This window comes from Cyprinus carpio, chromosome B22, assembly GCF_018340385.1.
Source record: "Cyprinus carpio isolate SPL01 chromosome B22, ASM1834038v1, whole genome shotgun sequence".
Classification (NCBI taxonomy): domain Eukaryota; kingdom Metazoa; phylum Chordata; class Actinopteri; order Cypriniformes; family Cyprinidae; genus Cyprinus; species Cyprinus carpio.
In genome coordinates, this window is record NC_056618.1 from 22,316,102 (window position 1) to 22,335,948 (window position 19,847).

Sequence of the window (19,847 nt, forward strand, 5' to 3'; positions counted from 1 at the left end):
CATAATGCAGTGAACACTGAACTCACGTACAAAGTTTAATGGCAAGTTTCGTTATTTTTATTATTGAAATTTCCTAATTCTGTTGTCCTCACAAGGTATAAATACCCTGAACATCCAATATTGACACGTTTCACAGTGAAGACGTTTTTTTTAGCCTCTGGAGTTACTGACAGAGAGACCAGAGGGAATCATGTACAGTAGCGAATTAACGTTACAGCTATGGGCCGAGAAAATAAGAAGGTGCAAGTTTCACAACAATTTCACAATATATATTCCAGCTTAAATTAATTCAAGTTATTCAGAGGCGACATTATCAAAAGGAGATACTGATGCGCTGTTAAAAGTCTACAAATGATAAGCCTGAGCCAAAAATATTATTACAGAACCTCTGGCACAAAAAAACAAATACAACATATGGCTCGTCAAAAAAAAAAAAAAAAAAAAAGGTCCAAAATAAAATGACCTCCCCTGGCCCAGAGGAAAACCAGTATGTAGTTGTACACGGTTTTCACTTCAGAAAATATCTGCTGACCAACAGAGGACATGAGGACCAAAGTCATGCTGCTGTTCTCAAACATAATACACAGAATAACATGAAATATGTTCTATATCCCCTGACGTATTACAAAGGGAACACATGGTTTAGTGTTAAAATGGAACTTTGCAATACATACAATAAAAACAGCTAACCTTGAATGCAATGCGTTTTAACCTGCAAAAGTGTCATCAACTAGTGACAGACCGATATATAATTAGACTGATTCAACATCCAATATTTGATCAATTTGGCTAGCTTAAAAAATGTGGTACTTTGCAAAAAAAAAAAAAAAAAAAAATCAAATATTATATTTTATATAATATTTTCAGTAAAAATATAACCATGTAAAAATTCAAAACTTTTAACCTGCATAAAATTTTAACTGTGTTGTTATATAATATATCAAAACTGTTGTGTGGGTGCTGTGTTGTGTTGTTTGTGTGCTCTTTGTGTGTGTGTGTGTGTGTGTGTGTGTGTGTGTGTGTGTAACAAACTCAGGTTAAGTTTCGTGTATATATAGATAAAATACACATAAAATGTAGTTTTTTTTCCTTAAAATTACATAATAATAATAATAATAATAATAATGTCATTGATACATAATACTTAACAATGATTATAAAAAAATAATTAAAAATATTAACATTTATTTTATCATTTCAAAGAATATACTTAAAAACCACTGGCTCCAAATTCAGGTGAAGTTTTGAATTGTTGTACATAATTTATGAAGCTATCTCTCTATCTATACACGAAATGTAATCATTTTACTGAAAATTATATATAAAATAATATTATAATTAAGAAATATTAATAAATATTGATTATATGGAATTTTCTTTAAAAAATTAACATTTATGGTTTACTTTAAATATATATTATTCATACAACTGCCTCCAAATTCAAAGTAAAGTTTTGAATTTTTGTACATAATTTGATCATTTAAAACACCAATTTAATATTTTTACTGAAAATGATATATGTGAATAATAAAGAAAAACACATATAATAATTAAAAAAACATTATATAGTCAGACTTTATTTGAAAGTGTCCTTGTTACGGTGTAAATATGTAATGAGTAATATTAATTAACACCTGAAGTCAAGGTTTGGTTTAGGGTTAGTTGCATGTAATTATGCAGAACTGACTGTAGTTACAAAAGAAAGTAACAAGGACGCTGTAAAATAAAGTGTTACAAAATCATAAATAAATCAGCTTTAGTATCATTATCTGAACACATTTTATGCAAATGAGACACGAAAATAATAATCGTTAAACTATTTTTGAAATCATAGCATCGCCATTTTGGTCTCACGTCGATCAGCCACTACGCCAGACGCAAACAATCTTGATTTGACACACAGGTAGTTAAAGGTAAGTTTGGATACTCTTATTTCTTTGAGATAAAGGGTTACACAATATATATTTCATTTTTATGTATTAATGTTATCTAATGTCGAGTTCTATCCCATGCTAATGTGTTTGGTATGATAGCGCAAGCTCCGGGAAAGGATCTACTCCTGTGTTTCTTCGTGAGAGTTGCTTCTGTACATCAATCCTGAACACACAAACTGGATGTAAATGTGAACGTGAAAATTCAATTAGATTAGATCACTGGGACCAACAGCTACATGAAGAGTGAACCTTTTCAATACTATAGGCGGAAAAATATTGGCGAACACCTGAAATCCGCCGACTCTCTGTGTCTCCCCCCCAGAAAAGCAGGATTACTTCAAATGGCTTTCGCTTCAAAAAGTGCTGGACAGGAGCTCTTCTGAGGCGGGACGGACGGGTCAGTGAGGGACCACTTCCTTTATGGAGGCGAGGGCAGAGTGGATGCGGACGTGCAGCCTGTTCTCGAAGTCGTACCCGGTGTAGTTCTCCTGCAAGCACAGGAAGTCACCATCTCAACTGAACGTACTGATGCATTCACGAAACTAAACCACTGATGTATCACGCGCTTACCTTGGCCTGAAGCAGCAATGATCTTCCTTTGCTCAGGGTCTTAGGAGGGGAAAAAAAAAAGTTTCAATTAATTTAAAAGAGGAAAAAAATTCAAGTATAAAAAATTTTTTGCTTAGTTATCTAATAATTTAACATTTCATAAACACAATGCACACTATCAGTCTCTGTTTATTTTAATATAATTGTACTATATTTTACAACAATCAAAAAAAAAAATATATCTAAATAAAATATAAATAAATCTAACAAAAAAAATAACAACTTCATACAAAATAACTATAACTGGAAATCATTTTTATTTAAAAGATTATCACAAATTAATACATTATTAAAAATACATTATAAATAATATGGTTTATAAATTCACTGTATTTATACAAGCATACATTAAGTAATTATATTAATTATAATTATATATAATTTTGCATACACACACACACATATATATATATATAAACTCAACCAGTTTTCAAAAATGTGAATAACGTATATGTATACACAGATATATTATAATATTTATAAATTCTAGTTATTACGAGAATTAATTTGTTTATATTTAAACTAAAACGTAAACTACAATTTAAAAAAAATGTGTACTGTGTTTGTATATACAGTATATATACACAGATATGATATTTATAAATTATATTTATGAGTTTATATACACTTTATATATGAATTATTTAATTTTTATTTAACATTTGTATTTAAACTAAAACAAACTCAAATGGAATTGAAAGTAAACTATAACTAAACGTAAAATGAATAAATTATCAGAAAATACTACATAAACATTTATATTAATTATTTGTCATATGTATAATAATATACAAATAATTAAATATTTGTATATTATAAATTACAATACAGAATATTAAAGATACTAAGAAATAAAAAAAAAAATATTTATAATCAACGCAAATGCATCAAATCAATCTCGATTTTAACAAAATTTCACAGTTCTATTAAAGTTCTAGTTATTATTATTATTATTATTATTATTATTACTGCCTCCAAAGTAATTTTTTTTAACATAAGTTATGGAGTAAAGTTTGAAAATTCCACATGTATAAACTCTATAATACACATCAATGCAAAGGTTTCTAAAAGACTGTTTGAACTGAACGTAAAGAGTTGGGATTCAAATAAAGTCTACTTGAAGTGTAGCAGTGTCTTAAATCTGAGAATTAAGGGGTTTTGAATGTGATGCACCTCAGGTTTAGCCAGCAGCACACAGCCCAGCTCATAGCAGGAATAGGGCTGCACATAGCTGTTATTCAGACGGCCGTATTCATTCTGCGCTGCCAGCTGGAACGACTAGAAACACAACCAGACAGAATCAGTATTAAACACAGTATTACAGTGAGAGGATAAACGCACAGTCTTTACTAAGCAACGGGGTAAACAGCTGCTGGCTTGATGATGCAAACGAACCGCGGTTCGGACCCAAATAAAATAATATGAACACAGTCCCATGGGGGAGGGGGGAGCAATCGAACTCGAGTTCGGACCAGGCAATCGAACAGAGTGTGAAAGCACCCTTAATGTGTCATATTCTGCATTTTGTAGCATTTGTGCTCCGAAATCTATTTGTAAACTGTACATGTATTTAGAAACTGACATGTTCTACTGTTACTGTACCTTTAAGACTTCTACAGGTAAATCACCTTAGTTTGCACACATAATGAGTTACAACCACCTGATGAGATTGAACAAACCTGAACAGCATCTTTAATATTCCCAAGACATTTCTGAATCGCACCAAGCAGCAGGTGTTTGAGGCCCAGGCTCGGCTGCTCATCCAGCCCCTGTAGCACTGAATACAGCATCAAGATCAGCGTTATAATGTGAGGAAAGAGCTGAACGATTGCACACATTTCATCACACCGCTCTTTACCTTGGTTCATAAGCTGGAGTTTGGAGGAAGAGCAGTTTGGGAGAGCTTTCCATAAGTACAGCACCTCCACAACACCCAGAATGCACAGCTCTCGCGCGAGGGACACTTTCCTCAGCCTCTCTGCCTACAGACACAAACAAAGCAGAAGAAAAGCTTACACCATACTGACAAAGCAAAAACAGAATTGTCAACTTTATAAATTTCTTTAAAAAATTTTTTTTTTAAATGAAATGAGTACATTGCATAAGTATTCATACCCTTAACTAAATATTTTGCTGAAGCACCTTAACAGCTTCAAGTCTTTTTTGTTTGATGCGACAAGCTTTGCTCATCAGCATTTGGCAATTATCTGCCATCCTTCTCATCTCTTCACCTCTCAAGCTCTGTCAGCTTGGATGGGGCCAGACGCACAATTTCAGGTTTCTCCAGAAATATTTGACTGGGTTCAAGCTCAGGCTCTGACTGTGCCACTCAAGGACATTCACAGAGTTGTCTATAAGCCACTCTTGCTGTGTGCTTAGGGTCACTGTCCTGTTGGAAGCTGAACCTTCCACTCAATCTGAGATTCTGAATGCTCTGCACTGGGTTTTCATCAAGTCTCTCTCAATATTTCGGTGCACTGAGCTTTTCTTCTACTCTGACAAGTCCCTCAGTCCCTGCCGCTGAAAAACAGCCCCACAGCATGAGGCTGCTACCAGCACCCTTTACTTTTGGGATGCTACTCTGCAGGTGATGAGCAGAGCTGGTTTCCTTCAAACATGATGCTTAGAATTGAGGTTCATCAGACCAGAGAATCTTGTTTCTCACAGTCTGAGGGTCCTTTAGGTGCTTTATTTTTAAATTCCAAGTGTGTTTTCATGCGACTTCACTGAGTTTGGCCACACCGCCATGAAGACTGTATCGGTGGAGTGTTACAGTGATGTTTGTCCTTCTGTAGGTTTCTCCTGTCTCCACATATGATCATGGAGTTCAACCAGAGTGACCATCAGGTTCTTGGTCACCAGTCTGACCAAAGCCTTTCTCCATCAAGGAGGCCAGCTCTAGGAAGAATCCTGGTTGATCCAAACTTCTTCTATTAAAGGGTTAGTTCACCCAAAAATGAAAATTACGCTGCATCCTAAGTGTACATGACTTTCTTCTTTCAGACGAATCCAGTCGGAGTTATATAAAAAATTGTCTTTGATCTTTCAAGCTCTATCATTGCAGTCAGCGGGTGTTGCATTGCTTCAGTCCAAAAGAAGTTAATAAAGAGCGCCTATCCATAAAAAAAAGTGTCTCACACATAAAAAAAGCAGTTCCGGGGGAATGACGTATGAGGTCATCTTTGTGCATGCTCTGCTCAGAAGTGACAAATGAGGAAGCGCAGCAGAGAGATAAAAACAAAACAACGGTCACTAATTAGAAGTTCAAAAAGAGGATTGGTGAAGAAGAATGTTGGAAGATTTCGACATAAGCCAAGAGGAGACTGGTTTTCCTTTGCTAAAGTAAGGAAACTTTGCTTCTTTTGATCATGTAAACAAACGTTGGTTTTTACGAGACTCACCAGCGCATGACATCATATGTAATGCTCCCGGAACTGTTTCGGTGTACAACTGTTGGCGCAATCTAGATTAAAGTGATTATGTTTTAATTAAGGATATTTTTCTTACAAAAACACATCGATTCACTACAGGAGGCCTTTGTTTACCCCCCAGTGCCGTGTGAGACACTTTTTTTTTATAGAAAGGCGCTTTTTATTTCACTTCTTTTAGACTGAAGCAATACAACACCTGCTGACTGCAATGAAAGACCATTTTTAATATAACTCCAACTGGATTTGTCTGAAAGAGGGAAGTCATATACACCTAGGATGCCGCAGGGGTGAGTAAAACAAAGGCTAAATTAAATTTGTGTGTGAACTAACCCTACATGCTTCTGAGACTACATGCTTCTGTGAACCTTCAATGAAGCAGAATGCTTTTCTGAACACTTCTTCAGATGTGTGGCTTGACGAAAACCTGTTTCTGAGCTCTACAGGCAGTTACTTTGACCTCAGGGCTTGGTTTTTGCTTTGATATGCATTATCAGCTGTTAGACCTTTTACTGAGAGGTGTGTCCCTTTCCATATCATACCCATTCAATTGAATTTGCCCCAGGATAACTTCACTCGAAGTGTAGTAACATCTACAAGCAAAATGAATGCTCCTGAGTTAAATTTCTAATTTAATTTAAATTTCTAAAAAGGCAGCTGTCCCAGATAAGGGTATGAATACTTATGCAATGGAATCATAATACATTTTCAAATATAATAAAAATACTTTTTTGCTAAAAACAGTTTTTAAATATACAATTATAGTGTAAGGGGTGTAGATTGTTGTGGAAAAAAAAACTAATTTAAAGCAGTTTAACATAAGGCAGCAACAAAACAAAATGTGAAAAATGAAGGGATATGAATACATTCGCAAGGCACTGTGTGTGTGTGTGTGTGTGTGTGTGTGTATGAGCCAGAGCTTTGTGTGTGTTGTTAGAAATGTCATAATATATATATATATATATATAATCTATAAATTATAGTTATGAGTTAAAATTATAAAGAAAAACTTAATACTTAAAAATATTTAAAAAATAAGTTATTACTAATATAACACATAAAAATGGTATAGAAATGTCATATTTACATTAGCATAAAAAGTAATTATTTGTATATTATAAATTATTATAACTACAAATTTGTATGTATAAATTATAGTAATTATGAGTTTAATTGAAAATTGTATTGTATTATAATTAATAAATTATTAGATAACTCACTCTTTTCAGTGCAAACTGCTCAATCTGATTGTTCTTGCGTTTAAAAAGCTTCTGGACATCTCGGAAAACAGCTTTGGCTCCCTCTAGATCACCAGAAGCCCCCTGACATACTTTGGGTTGAGATGTAAAAGGTTTTAATAAAATGGTTATTTTAAAGAGACGTTAAAAAGAGTGTGAGATAGAACATAATCTGACCTCCGGTGAGGTAAGCATAGTAACACTGTGACCATCGGGATTCATTCTTCAGCCGCTCAAAAGACCTGTAGGCATCTTCAAAGTTCATCTCTATCATGCTGCACCAGCCTGCAAATTCAGAACAAATGCAAACACAAACAAAATCATACATCATGCACTGAATTATTCATTTTGTTGGAAAGTATACGATAAACTGCATACGTTTCTCTAATTGCCAGGCCAAAATTCAATCAAACCAGACAAAATATTTAATAAATGACTATACTAAAAATTAAGGCAACTACAGATTTGTACCAATTTCATAGAGGCACACGTGTTGAATCTCTCTTTGGTCTGAGGCGAACTCCAGAGCATCCTGAAATGACGCCAGCGCACTGTTGATTTGGCACTGCAAAAGAAAAAAAAAGATTAATTCTAATGAATAATATATTTAAAAAAAAACATTGAAAATCAAAGTTAGATTTTTTTTATAAGAAATTATTTTTGTGTGTATTTTTACATATAATATACAAATTTGTTATATATCAACTTATATATAAAATATTGTTTCTATATATAGATATATATATCTAATATATATATATATATATGTGTGTGTGTGTGTGTGTGTGTGTGTGCATATAAAATAAAAATATTTTGAAATTTATTGAATCAATATGTTTGCACATTAGTTTTTAATATATTAATTTAGTCATAATAAGCACAATTTATAAATATTAAATTATATAAATATACATTCATACCTTTATATATATATATATATATATATATATATTATAAATATATATATTCATATATATATAATAGATATATATAATATTTACGTATTGCATTAACGTACTGTCATGTATTTATATACTATATTGTGTAATATCCAATTTAATACGTCACAAATTAAATATATACACACACACACACAAATAATAACAATAAATACGTTATTTTATGTTAAACTGTAATATATCATCTGTTTTTTTCTCTCTCAGGTTCCTATGTCCTGATTTAAGCCGGGACACATGAAACACTGTAATCCAGTATGACATCCAGCATAACATTTGTTTTTCTCTAGAGTAATATAAATTACACATTGTAGTGAGTATATAATTTGTATTGGAGATGACTGATATTAATGGTTGGCTTTGGATGCCTTCCATTGCGTCTAACACACTCGCTACATGAAGAAAGTCATTGTGATGGTTGCATAGTAATTAAATATCAGCGAAGCATAGACCGCACTATTATTTCAATGATTGAATCACGCCAGTCGATTATCAAGCATCAAGCATCTGCTCTGGTTTCATTTCACCGACAAAGTGATACCGTGTTGTAAAATCCCTACGTACCCACCTCTAATCTCTGCACCCGTCCCTTGAAGAAGATGAAGAGAGAGGAGTTTGGGTAAACCATCGCTTTCTTCTGCAGAATGGCTTTGGCCTCCAGGAGCCCAGCTTGCGAGTCAGAGCCATCCAGAGCAAAGAAGGGCTGCACCACGGTGTGGTACCACAAAAGAGCCAAACTGAGAGAGAAACGAGAGAAAACAAGGCAAAGATACATATAATAACACAGTTTGCATGTTTATTAGTTTTGGTTATATATTTACTGTGTACAAACTACTACAGCTGCACTGATTTTTTTGAAAAAAGCAGCATCTTTCAATCTGAAGAACAAATTGGGAGCATTTTGTCCCGGGCTGGATTAAGTATGCTTAAATTCATCTCTATTATTAGAGCTGCCGCGCAATCTGTCAGCCTCTGTCAAGCAACTGCTGAGAACAATGTGTCCAAAGAGAGCTGAAAGAACGGTTTTCAAACCATGCAATTAAAGAAAACTCTCTAAAATAATCAAAATGGACTAGATATTTATATTTTATGAAGAAAATGTGAATAGTATTTGAAAGTACTAAATCTGCCATAATGTTAGAGTGTTCTGGGTGGTTGCTAGGCTCTTGCTTAGGTGTTCTGGCGGTTGCTAGGTGGTTGATAAGGTGTGATGCCAGCAATAATCCAAGGTATTATCTCAATGTTTGTTTCTATTGCTAAGATGTTGCTAGGATGTTCTGGGTGGTTGCTAGGCCGTTGCTAGGTTGTTGATAAATTGGGTTTGCTAGGGTTGTTGATAAAGTGTTATAGATGGTCTCAAATGCCAAAATGTTTTGGTGTTGTGGTGTTTCGAATGCATGGTTAGTATCTACATTATTTTTGCTATTCCTAAGATAGGTTGCTAATACATTAATTGATTGTCTTCAAACAAATAACTATTAAGTGTTGTGGATTGTTTCTAGGGTGTTGTTATGTGGTAGTGTGTTGATGTCTCGATGCCAATAATGGTTTCGGTCGATGTTTCGAGGGCGTATAATTTGTTCAGTGTTGGGTGATTGTTAACGATGTTGCTAGGATGTTTCTGGGTGGTTGCTAGTTAGGTTGGTTGGATTGTTTCTAGGGTGTTGTTATGTGTTTCAGTGTTGTGGATTGTTTCTAGGGTGTTGTTATGTGGTAGCCAAATTATTATAGACTCTCTCAAATTTCATTAATATTACGTTGCTAATGCGGTACTAGATTGTTCATGGTGGTTTCTAGGTATTATAGATGGTCTCAATGTCAGTAATGTTAGGGTGTTAAGGATGGTTGCTAGGTGGTTGCTCCATGATAGACCTCTCCAAATATGGCAAATTCAAACTTCAACATATGTTTTTTTTTTTTTTTAAGCAATTTTAGAAGTCTGACGATCAGGGGTTATAGTGTGTGCAGATCAAACGCAAAGCGAATATTCTCATTGCGTTATCGCTCTAGATTACTCTCGGGATGTTTTTCAAGTCACTTTTGTGAATACAATCATCACGTAATGCTCTCCTTCATTTTCTGATACAACTGAATGGGTCAATAAGCTCTTCGCTGATTGGCTTGCACCTCAATGCATCATGTGGAAGATGCGATTTGAGCCGTATATTGCTCATTCGAGGCAATGACGTCACCTAAATCGCGTCATTCGTGTCTATTCACATCTTTGCATTGACTTTGAATGTAATCTACTCGTGCAAATAATTAAATTAGCTTTTGCTGTGCACACGCCATTACTCTAAACCAGCTTGCAGCTGAACAATTTCGCATATGAAAAATTCCCGCTCACCACAGGATTCGAACCAACAACCTTGTGATTAATTGCCTAAAGCTCTACTGATTGTGCAAGCTGAGCAAAATGCACATTTTCCTATAATGAAAGAGATTTCTTGTTCATTTCTGTGGTAGCATTTGCTTGCACATGCTCACATGACCTTTCCATCTAATGTCCTTTATTTCTAATTGTGACCTTTCAGATGCCATCAATTATGTAACCCCAGTGTGAAACCAGTTGGACATGTGGCAGCGTGTTTTCTCACATCAGCAGCGAGGGGTTTTCTTCTGATGTATGGGAGCTAAACATTTTCGCTAATGCTAATAATTTAGCCTAGGCTAATGAGAAAATCATGTCAAATGCCGGATTGACGTGCGAGAAACAAAAAAAACGTAAGCTTACGTGGCGAGCGGCGCCTTCATATCCTTGCTCTCGCTGGCGTATGCTAATGAGGCGAGACCTTGGTGACGGTCTCCAGGGAAGCCAAGCAGGTTGACGATCTTGAGCAGGTGTGGAGGCACCATCGAAATACACAAGTGAAAGAGCCCATAGCCGAAGCTGACCGAACCCTTCAGGCGGTCCAGAACCTCTTCTGTTACCCGGCCACCTCTCTCGGCTGAGGTGTTGTGGTTGGCCTGATCAGAGGCCAGCGCCCCCTGCTGGTCGGAGGAGCGGCGGCGACAGGCTTCCTGCAGCTGGCTGATGTCACTGTAGCATTTGTTGTACATTTTCCAGGCCTTGCGGAGGATCCAGCCTCCTTTAATGTACGCTGAGGGGCGATAGGTCATAATGACGTTAAATAAAAGAAAATGTTAAAACCAGCATGATTGAGTCTTTTTAATATTTGTAATGACAAGCTGAAACATTTTAAATAATTCAAACTTGTGTAAACTTCAAATAATAAAAAAAGATAAATGCAAGTAAAAAATATATTACTATTAATAAAAAAAACACACAAATACAAAAATAAAATCAAAGTAAACACAATTAAAATACAAAAAAAAATAAAAACAATTAAATAATTCCATAATTAAGCCGTTTAATATTTTTGGTGACAAGCTAAAAAAAAGTCTTTCAATAAAATTGAAATGTAAAAATATATAAATTTCCATATAAAAATAAACAAATAAAAAAAAAAAAAAACATAAAAAATAAAAAAAACAAATAAATTCAAAATCAAATAAAAATACTTTCAATACTAAAAAAAAAAAATGCAAAGGATTTCAATCCAAAAACAAAAATAACATTTTAAAAAAACTCTAAAGTAACTTAAACTATTTAAAAAAAATGATAAAATGTAAAAAAAATGTTGACAATTCTTAACAAAAAATTTAAGCTGCTGATTTTATTCATGACTAAGCTTCATATTTTTTAATAAAAAATACGTACTAGTAATAAAAAGGAATAAAACATAATTGTTCATATATCATTATAGGTGCCATAAAAATAAAATATCCAAAAAATGACCTAACACGCATCAAAAGAATGAGAAGAAAAGCAGATATTGATTAAAAAAATGAAGTTATAGTGCTGCAGAGATCTTTTCATTAGCATTATTACTTTTTACCAAGGTGGGACGATATGACAAACCACCATCAAACTTTTAATAAATCTTTCATGGGCGTAAATTGATGTCATCGGATCACAAATCAAATCCGATAAGAAAATAAAACAGAGTAAACATCGGCACTGCTGCTTTCCTCCTCTGGAGACACAACTGATGGAAAAAGAAATGACTTCGAAACTTGCAACAGTTCTTCTTTTGGATAATTTTCTTAATATTATTTTTATTTTGCGTATTTTTTTCCGTGAAGTTAAAATATGTTAAATTACAGGAATTTAGTGCGATTAACCGTACGGCGTGAGATAGTAAGCTAGCTATAAACTTACCCAAATCCGATTCCGTTTTTCACCTGTTATCTAAAGCCCGTTCTACCAAGCTGATGCCTAAAATGTAACATTTACCTAAGAAGCTTGAAATATCTTCGGTGATATTGAACCCGAAGAGATTTTTAAGAAGAGAGAGAAGAGAGAGAGAGAGAGCGCCCCGTTGAACATCAGCTGTCTGAACCAATGAAATAAAAAATAATAATTTATGTTTTATACACAATATCAATTAATATGAACAAAACGAATACTAGCTTGATGCATTATCACCCAACGTTCCTCTGGAGGCAAAACGTCCTTTGAGTATTCGGCTAATCTAAAAGAAGTTAGGGCGGGCATAGAGACTATGCCGTTATTTGTTTACTCTAGAGTAACCAATACTTAATTGATACTGCCCCCATCTGGTATGTATGTGGAGTTAACTTGATTTTTTTGGCCAACTTCACATGGCTTCCTTTAATACTAAATGCATTGTGTTATTTTATATTAATTAACAACTAAAATACAAATAAAAATTAGTTAATTCAAATATTTAAAAAAAATTATAATGAAAATAGAAAATAAATAATAAATTGAGAAAATCTAAAATTAATCAAATAAAAAATTACAATGCTTAATGTTTTGTGGAAAAAAATGGTAAAGTAAACATGACATCACACCTGAACTTCTCTCCCCTCTAATATTTAATAATAATAATAACAATAATAATATCAAGTTTGTTTACTCCCCCCAACATGCAAATGAGGCATATAAGTTTCAGTCTGGTCTGTAGAACGTAAACATGTTGAATGCACCTGAGATTTCCTGTTTGACGAAGCACAGCACGGCGAGATAAACCTGGCAGTCAGCCACGATGATCTGTCTCTGAAGACCATCCACCATCTCCACTCCTGATCTCTGCGAGTCCATCTGGGGCAAAGATAAAAACCAAGGCGTTAATGTGAAGAATCTGGCAGACAGATCCAGATCCTGCTGCCACACACTCGTACAAACAAACTCACGCTCTTCTTGATTTTGTTGCGGATTGTCTCGATGACACCGGCGTTGTCACTCTCGCAAAGCTTTTCAGTAGTTCTCAGGTCATCACTGGCCATCTGCATTTTTTCCTCCTCGAATGTCATCATGGCATTCTATGATCACACGAATATTAGGGGCTGCACGATATTGGAAAAAACGTACATTGTTTTGACAATATGAAAAACACTTAACCAGATGTCTATATTTGGAAGAATGAATCATTCTAGAATGAATGAGATGATTTTGTTGGGAAATATAAGTTTAAAAAAAAGAATAAGTGAAATATACTGTAGTATTATTGTACTGTAAAATGTTAACAAATCAAATATTTAATAAAAATGACGTGTAAATGAATAGTGCCACACTTCACTCCGAAACCTTTTTTTTTTACCAATTCAATAGGACTATAAAATAATAAAGCTACAATTTTATTGTGATTATTACAAACAAAATATGAAATAAACTTTAATATTATTTTAATGTAAAAAAAAAAAATCAAATACTTAATAAATATAATGTAAACAGGTTTTGCACTTTACTCCGAAACCAGTTTTGCACATATTTACTTATTTAAAACTACAACCAATTTCAATTTTATTTCGATATATGGTGCAGCTCCATACAGTTTTTAAGTTTACATCCCCTTTTCAGAATCTGCAAAATGTTAATTATTTTACCAAAATAAGAGGGATCATACAAAATGGATGTTATTGTTTATTTAGTACTGACCTGAATAAGCTATTTCACATAAAGAAGGTTCAAACGCTCTCTGATGCTCCAGAAGGAAAAACCATGTATTAAGAGCCGGGGTGTGAAAACTTTTGAATCTGAAGATCAGGGTAAATTTAACTTATTTTGTCTTTTGGGAAACATGTAACTATCTTCCGTAGCCTCTGAAGGGCAGTACTAAATGAAAAAAAATATATATGATATTTAGGCAAAATAAGAAAAATGTACACATCTCCATTCTGTTCAAAAGTTTTCACGCCCCGGCTCTTAATGCATGGTTTTTCCTTCTGGAGCATCAGAGAGCGTTTGAACCTTCTTTATGTGAAATATCTTATTCAGGTCAGTACTAAATAAACAATAACATCCATTTTGTATAATTTATTTTTGTAAAATAATTTACATTTTGCAGATTCTGAACGGGGGGTGTAAACTTTTGGCCTCGACTGTACCTGTATAGTTACTGAATATATACTTTTATATTTACTTAAATTGATTTAGCACATGCATCTAAACCAACAGTTTCACACATGAAGAAATTCCTGTGTAGCATGGGATTCGAACCCACAACCACATGATGAAAAGTCTAAAACACTGCTGACTGAGCAAGCTAAGCAACATTCATTTCAACATTCATACTAAAAGTGAAAAAAAAAAAACACATATCTAAACGAGCATGTTCCTCCGTAACAGTAAAACCTTCATAAAACATGGCAAAAAATGGTTATATGATTGAAAGAAGTCAGATGCAAAATACAGAACAGACGGAAAACAAATGTTCCTAGCACTAAAGGAACTATGAGCCTTTCATACTCAACAATGGCTCTCATTGTTGCACAATGTAATCATCTTCAATATTACACCATATTCTTATAGTATAAGGTGTCTATTGTTAGCTAAAGCTAAACCATGGCAACTACACGACTGCCCAGACGCTTCTGAAGGTCTTTTGGTAAAGTAATACTTCTTTGTTGGAGGCACATTAGTGCTGACTAACATTTCTCATGCCACAAATCCCTCCTCTGCTGTCTGAATTCCCGCCGGGGGGCCAGAACGACATCATAGTGACATCACAGTTCACATCCTGGGCCACCAGCTTTGACATAAGAGGTTGTGACAAGGTCTGTTCCTCAACTTCTGATGAGAAACTCAGGCTGCGTTTGGACAGTATACGGCATGCTGCACAGCTTAAACTCAACACCTCCTACTATTTTTTTTAAAATAGAATGTGAACAGTACTTATTACACAAGAATAAACAGTTTGTCTTTTGGGTATTCCATGCATACTAAGCACTGTCACAATCTGTATGCTGCAGAAATAGTGTGCTATGTGCTGGTCCACACATTACTGTTATTACATTAAGGGCACTAAAATAAAATAAAATAAAATAAAATAAAATACATTTTCACTTCATGGTAAAAAAAAAAATGCTTTAAATATAAGCAAATTTAAAATGAAAAAAAGTAAAAATAATACCAATAAAATAAAACTTCCCTTAAAAATCCTATTAAAAATAATAATTTAAAATTCTCCAATAATTCTCCTAGAAAATAAAATAAGCAGTTTCACTTCAGGGAATAATTATCCTTTAAAAATGTAGAATAAATGTAAAAATATATATTTTGTAAATATATTTTGTTATATATTATATATTATTCTGCATTACATGATAAAAGGATAGTTTATTTTATTGTTTATATTATTTTATAGGAGAATAGCAAGTGTTTTTTATTTTATTCTACATTTTTATAAGATTTTTTTCATGTTGTGAAATTGTATTTTATAGGAGAATAGCCATTTTGTAAAAACAGTTTGGATTTTTATAGAATATTTTTCCAGAAGTTAAATTTTTTTTTGTTATTTTATTATTTATTTGTTTATTCATAAAATACAATTTTATTGTGTCATATAAAATAAAATAACCATAAAATAAAATTTCACTTTAGGGAAATAAATATTCTATTAAATATAATAAAAAATGTAAAATAAAATAAAAAAACACTTGCTACTCTTCTATTAAATAAAAAATAAATTAATAACTAAATAAATACAACTTTAATATTATTAACAAAATATTCTATAAAAATTTAGAAAAACATTGGCTATTCTGTAAAATACACTCGCTATTCTCCTATAAAATTAAATTAAATACAAAATAAATATAAAATCAAAATAAAACAAAATCACTTGAAAGAAAAATATCTTACAAAAATACAGAAAATGATTTGCTATTATAAACGTCTCTTTCTCGCCAATATTTCACTTCCTGTCGTCTCACTTCTATTAATGTCCAGGATGAAAGGAGAGCAGCGCTGCAGGAAACAGGACTGCGGCGGGAGAGTGAATGAGAGCATTTGCTGACTGTGTCACATAACAGAGATAACAGAGATGGACTAGAAATGATGGGCTGATGTCAAACTAATTACACAAGAAAACCACCTCGGGCTACCGGGCCAGCTGATGTTACCACTACAGCCACGTGTGTTGTTTTCCCAGCATGTCTCTGTTAAACAACCGTTCACTTGCCCCAATAAATGAAGTTCTAAGGGGCAGCGGTAAAACTGGCTCGTTGCTAATGTTGTGGGCAAGTACAGACGTAAATTTAAACCCTAAAAGGAGTTTAATGAACTGCAGAGACACTTTCAGTTCTCTAGGAAGCTGTTCCTGTGTCAAACATACTAGAAGTACTAACTAAAAACAGTTCAACTGAGATCACTTACCAAGAAACTGACAAAACTGGCACCGAAGCTCATCAGTGGACTGTGGGTCCTGCGGACAGAATAGGGAATCATGGGATATGGCACTAAGACACAAGTTTAGCCTCTGAAAAAAAAAAAACATAATATTCCAGAAAAAAAAAATACATACAATAATAATAATAATAATTAACTCTATATATATATATATATATAAAATAAATACAGAAATGTAATACAGCTTTGTGAATGATTCATAACTCTGTGCATGCCTGCTCATAAGATTATATTTCGCATTAAACAAGGATTTATCCACATTTAAAGCCGAAGCGCTAAGCTCCTAATAGCATTAAACTTAATATCCATGAATATCTGTATCCTTAAGAATGTCTTAAGTAGCGGTTTCTTCTGATATAGAAATCCTCAGGCTTCGCGTATGAATTTGTAACATGTTTCTTTGGTTTAATGCAATATATGTGTTTTAAAAGAAAAAAAAAAATGTAATTTTAATTACTATTAGTCATCTGTAACTCAAGTCAAAATGATGCAAAGAAGAAAAAACAGACTTCCCACTGGATTTTATCTGTGTAATCACATATAATGCACAATATGATGTCCATGTGTTTATATGAGGATTGTTGTGCACCCATCATTACACTTATTTATTATCTAACAACAAACTATAACTTAATTCCCAATTTACTTCCCAGTATTTTCTCTGCGAGACCAATTAAATTTTTGATGAACTATTTTGCATCATATAATAAATGTAACATGATGTTTAAACATAGAAAAGACCTTCCTGAGTACATACAAAAATTTAAATCATACATCTTTTGACGATATACTGAACTGATGTGTAACTCATTGTAATCAGAAGCTATTTTATATATTTTCCAGTCTTATTTTAGTATCATTCAGTAACCATTATAGTTTATACATATACATATATATAAGTTTTTATATATATAATATAATGTGTTGTGCATTTATAGTTATTGTCAGAATTATTTATTTTTTTTACTTAACTAATAAGTCTGGTATTTACTGTGTTTAATTGATTTATTCAACAAGCATTTAACTGTCACACGCATTCAACTCTGTGACTTTAGTTATTGTCAGAATAAATGATCAAACAAATAGTTATATGTTAGTTCATCTGCAAACCAACATTTTGTCCCAAAATAGCTAGTATTCAAGTAATCCTAATTTGAGCAAAAACGGTTACCCATTCTGGTGCTTTTCATTAAAAAATAAATAAATAAATGTGACCCTGGATCACAAAGCCAGTCATAAGTAGCACAGGTATATTTGTACCAATAGCCAACAATACATTGTGTGGGTCAAAATTGTTGCTTTTTCTTTTATGCCAAAACCATTAGTATATTAAGATAATGTTCCATGAAGATAATTTGTAAATTTCCCACCGTAAATAAATCAAAACTTTATTTTTTATTTGTAGGCTAATATGCATTGCTAAGAACTTCATTTGGACAACTTCAAATGCGATTTTCTAACTATATTTAGATTTTTTTGCTCCCTCAGATTCCAGATTTTCAAATAGTTGTATCTCGACCAAATATTGTCTCATCATAACAAACCATGCATCAATGGAAATCTTATTTATTCAGCGTTCGTGTGATGTATAAATCTCAAATTCGAAAAATGACCCTTATGACTGGTTTTGTGGTCCACGGTCACAAATAAATAATAAAATATTAAAGGTACCATTTTAATGTACCGAGACACATTCCAAATGATGGCAACAGACCACTGATCTATATATGTTCTATATTATAGATCAGTGCAACAGACAGAAAATAAGCAGTAAGTAAAGGAAAATTAGACTTTATGTTATGCAACAGAAATAAAAGCAGAGAAGTCAAATTATGTGGTTCCCGTTAATGCAAACAAAAAAAAATCCCATTTTATAATATTACTCTAAACCCATAGCTGCACACTGATTGTACCGGTATCTCCTGAAGAGCTCGTCGCTTTCTTTGAAGCCATTATTGAGCAGCATGTTGATGCCTTGAAACGCGAGCTCGGCGTCGTCTATCTGCTCCGCTTTCTCCTCAACCTGCTGCTGCGGGGAATCAGGGCCTGCCATCCTCTCGGTGCACTCCTTTATGCGCCAAAAAAAACCTCGTTCTTCTGTAAATAAACCGCAGAAAAACAGTCGGGTTGTTTTGAGCGAGTGAAACGCGCTGAATAAACAACCTCCGGCGCGGCGTCGTGCAGCGCGAAATAAAATGATATTTCCCCCACCGATGCACTGCAGACCACTGGAGAAAACCGTCCGGATGTAGTTTGATCCCTTCCCTGTCCGATCTGCTCTGCTAAGATGTTTTCAGATGCGCAATCGTCCCCTCCATCAGGCCGCCGTGGGCTATGAAATATCAGCTGGCTGTTTATATCAGCGTCGCGCGTCACGCAGTGTTAAAGGAGCGACAGAGCAGTGACGTTATTGTCCCGCATCCGCTTGTCATTCACTTCACTGAGGAGCTAGAGCCGATTCTGCTTTCAAACAGAAGCTTGACAGCTTGCTCTGGACCGTAACACGCGCTTTGACTCCAACCAGGAAACGACTAAGTTACCAGCATTAACCCTTGCAGGCTGCAGCCTCTCTGGCCTTAGCAGTAGGGATTTGGATTCATCGTGAGTCGAGTCTTTTGAATCGATTCACACAAAAAAGAATCGTTCATCGATTGGTTCGCTTTGCCAGTAAGTGGCGAAGCGAGTACCTTTTGAACGAGTTACTCACAAGTCACGGAATGAACGCAATAAAAAAGGGTAATTGCGACTTTTTTTTTAATCTCACAGTTCAGTCTTTTTCCCCTCAAAATTCTGAGCTTATATCCCACAATATTTTTTGCGCAACAAATTTTAATACATTTTTAATAAAGTTAATTAGGCTACGACTTTTTATGATTATAGCCCATCTTACAATTCAAACTTTTCTTTTCACAATTGTGAGTATATATATATAAGATATATTTACTCGCAATTCTCAAAAGGTCTGA

General features: G+C 33.8%; 1 protein-coding gene across 1 annotated transcript; it reads right to left on the minus strand.

Annotated features, from left to right (window-relative positions):
* Window positions 1-1,117: 1,117 nt before the first annotated feature.
* Window positions 1,118-19,469, minus strand: LOC109052801 (tetratricopeptide repeat protein 39C). Its single transcript, XM_042749263.1, has 15 exons — window positions 19,093-19,469; window positions 18,795-18,978; window positions 16,849-16,897; window positions 13,386-13,514; window positions 13,179-13,293; window positions 10,900-11,266; window positions 8,734-8,902; window positions 7,681-7,774; window positions 7,387-7,494; window positions 7,192-7,301; window positions 4,402-4,525; window positions 4,223-4,320; window positions 3,717-3,821; window positions 2,505-2,543; window positions 1,118-2,422 (listed from the first exon to the last, which is right to left on the minus strand). Exons 2-15 carry the CDS (start codon window positions 18,932-18,934, stop codon window positions 2,333-2,335), a joined length of 1,737 nt encoding a protein of 578 aa, XP_042605197.1. The 5' UTR covers window positions 18,935-18,978; window positions 19,093-19,469; the 3' UTR covers window positions 1,118-2,332.
* Window positions 19,470-19,847: the final 378 nt, after the last annotated feature.

What these genes read in the sequence shown, in the direction of transcription:
- LOC109052801 (XM_042749263.1), bottom strand. Translation starts at nt 18,934, where the DNA reads ATGGCAGGCCCTGATTCCCCGCAGCAGCAGGTTGAGGAGAAAGCGGAG. An exon ending in CGTCAAACAGGAAATCTCAG is followed by an intron (nt 11,267 to 13,178) that starts GTGCATTCAACA and finishes ATCGCCCCTCAG; the next exon opens with CGTACATTAAAGGAGGCTGG. An exon ending in ACTCCAGCTTATGAACCAAG is followed by an intron (nt 4,321 to 4,401) that starts GTAAAGAGCGGT and finishes TGCTGTATTCAG; the next exon opens with TGCTACAGGGGCTGGATGAG.